Raw genomic sequence first — 6,735 nt, forward strand, 5'->3', positions numbered from 1 at the left:
TGATGGCGGCCGCCTGCCGCTCCCGGGTCGGACTCCAGCTCTGCTGCCGCCGCGGCCTTCCTGCGGGGGCTCTGCTGCTGCGCGTCGCCTTCTGTCTCCTGTGCTGGGCCCCAGCGTCTGTGGGCGCCGTTCCCGAGCTCGGGCTCTGGGAAGAGACGGTCAACGACGTAAGTAGAGTGTCGGGACCGAGGCGTAGTGCACGTCGGGCTCTCAGGGCCCTCGCGGGGCTTGCTCGACCCCGCGGGCCGGGCCCCGGGCTTGTTCACCTGGCCCCTGCCAGGCATGCCCCGGTCCCCTGACACGCTCCCCGAGCCTTTTGTCTGTTATGGACGGTGCGTGGGGAGCGTCCCCTCCTCTGAGCCGACCTGGGCAGCGGGGAACAGCTGTCAAGATTGTGCATGGGACACTGTCCCATCTAAGCGCTCTTCTGCTCATGCATTACCATTCCCGAAGCCCTGGCCCTCGCTCTGCTGAAGTGTTCTGGCTGGATCCAGTTCTCGTGTATTCAGACCCGAGCCCGTCATCTCTCGGCACACCTAGCGGCATCTTTGGGATTCAACCCCTCCTGCTGCCCAGATGTAGCCACAGGGGCCACGCCCATGAGGACTTTCCAGCATGTGCCGCTTCCGCTTTTTTCTGTAAATGAGGAGAGGGAACATGCAATAGTGACCTCTCTTTCCCTCTTCTTGGGTTCCTGGATTTCTCTAGAGCTCCTATCATAGTTCCACAGTGTGTGTGTAGGAGGGGCGGGACGTGTGATTTAAGTTGTTGGAAGACAAGTCTAGAAGCATGAGTGAGTGGAAGCTTCCTTTCCAGGGCAACCTTTATAGAGAACTTGGCATCCAGTAGAGGAGATAATGTGGGAGCGGTGCAGGAGCAGAATTATGAAAAGTCTTGCAAAAGAGAGACAGGAAGTCTGTAAAGAGGCATTATGTCCTGCTTCTCTACGGTCAGATGACTCATCCAGCTCTGTTTGGGATGGATATTTTTCACATGCATTGAAATGATGTCCATATTCTCAAATTGAGACTTATATTTTTATTTCTTTAACTAGAAAAAGAAAATAGTACCAGAGGCCACAAATACTTCCTACAACGCAAAAGCTAGTCAGAGGAACAGCCTAGATATCTTTCTGGATCTTTAACACCCAGTGTAGCCATTTCTTCTAGGATTCTTCTGAGTTGCTGACCTATTTTGTGCACTAGTTATTATAAGCCTGCATCTCCATTACTGAATTTCTCTGAACAATAAAAAGTAAAACTCAGTGAACCACGCTCATGGTTTCTTGCTCCTACCATACTGAATGGCAGTACCATGAAGCAGCTGCATGCTTATGGTTAGACTACTGGAGCATAACTGTAAAGATCTCTGTCAAGTATATTTTGGATGGTGAGAATCCAGAGGATATGGAGGAAGAATGACTTTGCTTCTTGCAAGAGGAAGAGAAGTTTGTCCCTTGGGTGCTGCATAATCTTCAGTCAGGCTAACTTTATTCCTGTGTGATTCAGGCCGGTAGAAGTCTAAAAGCCTTCTTTTGCAAAGAGTGGACTGATTTATTCTCATTTCAGGTTGTCCAAACAGGAGGGGAGAGTGGGCTTTTTTAATTTGTTCTGAAGATCTATCAAGATATGGTTCTTTTGATTGTAAAAGGCAGGAAACAATTTGAGCACTACTCTGTGCCATGCACTAGACTGGTCATTGCTGTTGCAAATATGAATTTTAGACACAGCCCCTTCTCTCAGGAAGCTCACACAACAGTAAGGACAGTAGATTCAAGAGTAGATAATTATGTACATGGTAGTATGCTTGGGATATTACTGGAGCACTGAAAGGGTTATCGAACCTTGCTTCCTGGAGGGGGTGCCTGCCAGGATCTTAAAAGGTGACTTGGTGTTACCTTGGTGAAAGAAAGAGAGGACTTGAGCAGCAGCAGTGGAGGGTGTTCATGGTGTTTCTGCTGAGTGAAATTCTGACAGGGGTGTAAGAGGTGCCTCAGTTCACTGCAAGCCTTCCAAGCCTGAGCTTGGCTTTGAGCCTGAGACCAGGGGTCTCAAACTCAAGGACCTGCTCTGGCTGAGGCAAGTCATGTCAATGAGTGAAATGAGCTAGGTCCAGAACTGTAGGGGCTAGTGGGGAAAGCGGTGGACTACAGATTGCATGCACCTCCTGAAGAGGGGAGCTGAGATTCAGGTCCAGCTTACTCCATATGGTAGAGTAGGCACAGAATTGCCACGTCTTGTTTTTTTAAGGGAAGCTGGAATCCATATTTATGTCAACTAACTCAAAACTTTAAAAAGAGCCTCTTGTGGGCCAAATAACCCCCATTTATAGGTTGAATTAGCCCCCCAAGCTCCCAGTAGCTACTTTTGTGTGTGTGTATGGCTGGCCAGTATGGGGATCCAAAGCCTTGACCTTGGTGTTATAATACCATGCGCTAACCAACTGAGCTAACTGGCTAGCCTCTCCCAGTAGCAACTTTAGGGTGTGAATGAGGGAGAGCCATTGAAGGGTTTTTAGACATAAAAGCTAATCACTCTGGCTCCTATCTGATGATGAATTATAGGCTCAAGTCTGGAGGCAGGTAAGCTATTGCCCAAGTGTAGGCAGGAAATGCTGAGGACCTGAATTAGGGCAGTGGTGGCAGGGATGAAGAGGAAGAGTTAAATTTGGGAAGTGTTTGTGAGATAAAATAGGCATGCCTTGGGCAGTGGAAGTGAGACTGGAAGGAGGCTTGGGTGACTGCAGGTGGTACCACCTTCAACCAAGGTGGACAGTGTAGGAAGAGTTGGTGAGCAAAGAGGAGTGTGTCTGGTTTAGGGCAAGTTATTGTGGTGTGTCTGAGGGACATCCCGGTGGATGTGTCCTTTAGGCAGTTGGGTATGTGGATCTGGAGCTCAGAGGAGGGATCCAGGCTGGGAATTTAATTGTTATTGTTGTTAAAACTATGTTGGGGAGAGGGAAGAGGTTACCACTTGTGCTGTCTGTGTTTTTCTGTAATTTCTAATCACTTATTCATTTAACAAAGTCCCTTCTTACAGGATTTTTATCCTTGGGGAGGGAAGACATTAAAAAACTCATCAATTATTTAGATTTAATTGTGGTAAGGGTTGTGAAGAAGAATGGGTGCTAGAGACTGTACAAGGGAGGACCTGGCCTGGGGTGGGCCACAGGGGAAGTATTCCCAAGGAGAATGGACTTTAGAGCTGGGGCTTGAAAGGTAAGAAGGAGCTAACTAGATGAAGAAGGAGTCAGAGGGAGGGTTTGTAAATAAATTTTCACATTAACCCCTAAGATCCTGAGCACAGAAAGGAGTATCATGCTTTTCAAGAACTGAAAAAAGTTGCTGGAGAGGTAGGTGGGCTTTGATTATGCAAGATCCTATAGGCTGTGGTAAGAATTTTGGTTTGTTGTAATTGCAGTAGTAAACCATAGCAATTTGGGGCAGGTGGGGGAGATAATTGTTTATCAAAAGTGCATTTATGTTGATAGCAAGAGAGCAGCATGCAGAAATGGTGCTGCACAGACAGTTCATATCATGTCCCAGCAGTATTAATCCTGCAGTCATAGCAGCCCTTACCTCTCATGTGTCAGTGGCTCCTGGCTGAGACTGTTAGAGGCAGGAGAACTGAGCCTCACATCAACTGCAGGGAGTAGACACGAGACAAGGTTTTAAGCAAATGAGTGATGTGATCAGTTTACATTTTTTTTTTTTATGTGTCGCGCCCGTACCGGGGACCGGCAACGAGATCGCAACCCTCGGTGTTGCGCCCCGTACTGCGCTCAGCCAGTGAGCGGGAACCGGTCTCCACATGGGATCCAAACCCTCGGCGGGAGCGCCGCTGCACTCCCAAGCGGCACACTCTCCAGTGCGCCACCGGGCCGGCCCTCAGTTTACATTTTTAAAAATACTCTGGTCAGAGGGAGAAGTGCAAGGATTAGTACTCTATTTTACAGGATAAAACTACTCTTAGTAGAGAAAAATTTTTTAACGATCTTTCTGTATTTGTTTTTCATTTTAGAAATCAGGACCTTTGGTATTTAGCAAAACTATGTTTAGCAATACTGATATCAAGTTTTCTGGTAAGTATAATAAAATAATATAATAATAGTACAATAATATAAGCAAATGTAACGTAATGTATATTCTAAATGAATACATTAATGTAAACTAATGTAGCATATTATATATAATAAACTAAGCAAATGTTTTGTTTTTAAGTGGTTCTGATATTTTAAGTTTCCTTCTGTTTCAGTCAGGACTTGGTTGTTTGCAAGAATGGATTTCTCTTATCTTCTTTTAAAAAATATTATATGAATCATTCTTTCAAAATTACAATTAAAGTCTAATAAAGTAGGTTTCAGCAAAAAAGTATTTGGTTTCTGTGAAGTTTGACTTTGAGTCCCAGATTTTAAAACTAGATAAATTCCTTTTATGAATATATGAAATTTCATGATTGTGAGAAACCCTTTATTCTCCTAGAATTTTTATAAATGTACATGATATGATAGTATGAAATAAAAATTGCTAGACACTAGCATTTTAGGGCTTATGAAAGTGAAAATATTTGTTAGGTAGGGACTGTCTTTTCTGTATGAATACTGATATACCAGGACCACTAAGGTTTTTAATATCTTTAGTGGGTTTACATTGGGTCTTATTCACAGTGGTCTGCTTCTCTTTGTCGTTTCCAGTAACTTGACTAGGAGAGTTGGTTGACAGAGTTAAAGTCTCAGGATAAGGAGCAATTTTTCATTGGATAGAGCAAACTGGCTTCATCAGGATTCAAAACCACACCCCGTTTCTCTGTTATTCCGTGCTCTGATCACCTGTTGAGGGCGATTCTGCCATTTGTGGGTCCATCCTGAGGGAAGTTAGGCCAGCCAACAGCTGTAAAGCAGAAGTGGTTTAGAACAGCCCTGAGATATCATAGATCATCAGTGGTGACAAGAGCTTGGTAAGAGGAGATTGAAGTCCCACATGGGTGAGGAAAACACCTTGGCATCTGTTTGCTTTAATGAATTTCTGTCTCAAAGTCTAAACAAATAGGATTTAAAAGAACCTGAGACTGGTGCTAACAAAAAGTTATATGGGGGAAAAAAGTAATGTGGGCTGTGGAAACACAGAATTTGATTTAAGAAATTATTTTATAATGACTGAGATCAGCCCAAGAGTAGACTGTAATCAAGATGTGTTATTATATCTAAAGAAAGAAGGGAGAGCACAAAGGATTTAAGGGCAAAAGCATAACAGTACTAGGGTTTAGTTAGGTAAATGCTGGCAGTGTCCAACAATACTGCTGGGAGAGAGGTCTTGAGCCATGATTACTGCCATGACATGTGTCTGGCAGGTGTGGATGCAACATCCACCTGAACCTCTTTGCTCTGATGCCAGGCTCACCAAACAACCTTCTCATCACCATTGGGCTTCCAGGGAGGCATGCTGAAAGGAGAGTCAGTTGGTCATTACACATCCAGTTTATACTTACATCTCATTATAAGTTAGTAATTGGGCATTCTAGTTTTACATCTACGTTGGTGAGGTAGGGAAAGGGTGAAACTGAGTATCTGTGTTCTCACAGTACAAGATTTTAGTGCCTGCAAAGCTGAGGACTGACGCCTTGGATATGTGTCCATGCTTTTTTAGGGATCAGACATCTGGCTTTCCCCAGGTGACCCCTCTTTTGCTAGATTTTTCAAGATGCAGTCATGTGGAGCCAGTGTTAAAAAATCTCTCAATATTAACAGAATAAAAGAAATACACCAAATGATCATCTCAACATGTACAGAAAAAGCATTTGAAATAGTTCAGTACCCCTTCATGATTAAAAACTCTCAGAAAACTAGAAAGAAAAGGAGACTTCCTCAACCTGATAAAGGACATCTATGAAAAATCTATAGCTGACATCATACTGTCAGTTCTCCCCAGATTGATGTATAAATTCAATTTAATCCCAATCAAAATCCAAGCAGGATTTTATGTAGAAATTGACTAGCTATTTCTTTTTTTTTTTTTCCTTTTTTTGTCTTTTTTTTCGTGACCGGCAACGGATCGCAACCCTCAGTGTCGCGCCCATACCGGACCGGGACCAGCAACGGGATTGCAACCCTTGGTGTTGCTCCCGCACCTCGCTCAGCCAGTGAGCGGCCGGTCTGTATGTGGGATCCAAACCCTTGGCGGGAGCGCCTCCGCACTCTCAAGCAGCGCACCGGGCCGGCCCTTGACTAGCTATTTCTAAAATGTATGTGACCATACAAGTGACTTAGAACAGCCAAAACAATTTTGAAAAAGAACTAAGTTGAAGGGCTTTTCCAATCTGATCTCAAAACTTAACATGATGCAATAGTAATCGTAAAGTGTGGCTCTGGCATAAGGACAGATATATAGAATAATTAAACACACTAGAGAGGCCAGAAACAAACCATATTTATAAGGTCAATTGATTTTCAACAAAGGTGCCAAATAATTTGTTAGAGAAAGGATAGTCTTTTTGACAAGGATGCTAGAACAAATGGATATCCATGTGGAAAAAAAATCTCAGATCATGGAGGTAGACACCCTTTTCCTCTTTGTCCTCTCCTTCTGGGGCTCCATTTATTTATTTATTTATTTTTTTGTCTTTTTTTTTGTCTTTTTCCATGTCCGGCAACGGATCGCAACCCTCAGTGTTGCCCCCGCACCGGACCGATACCAGCTACGGGATTGCAACCCTTGGTGCTGCTCCCGCACCTCGCTCA

General features: G+C 44.2%; 1 protein-coding gene across 1 annotated transcript in view; it reads left to right on the plus strand.

Moving 5' to 3' along the window:
• Positions 1-2: 2 nt before the first annotated feature.
• The window catches only part of TMEM87B (transmembrane protein 87B), a 62,433-nt gene continuing 55,700 nt past the window's right edge, over positions 3-6,735 (plus strand). Inside the window, exons 1-3 of the mRNA XM_008581214.1 lie at positions 3-167; positions 4,020-4,080; positions 5,393-5,451. Coding sequence (XP_008579436.1) covers positions 3-167; positions 4,020-4,080; positions 5,393-5,451 — 285 coding nt within the window. The remainder of the gene's footprint in view (positions 168-4,019; positions 4,081-5,392; positions 5,452-6,735) is intronic.

The sequence above is a fragment of the Galeopterus variegatus genome, unplaced genomic scaffold (assembly GCF_000696425.1).
Source record: "Galeopterus variegatus unplaced genomic scaffold, G_variegatus-3.0.2 Scaffold2297, whole genome shotgun sequence".
NCBI classification, from domain to species: domain Eukaryota; kingdom Metazoa; phylum Chordata; class Mammalia; order Dermoptera; family Cynocephalidae; genus Galeopterus; species Galeopterus variegatus.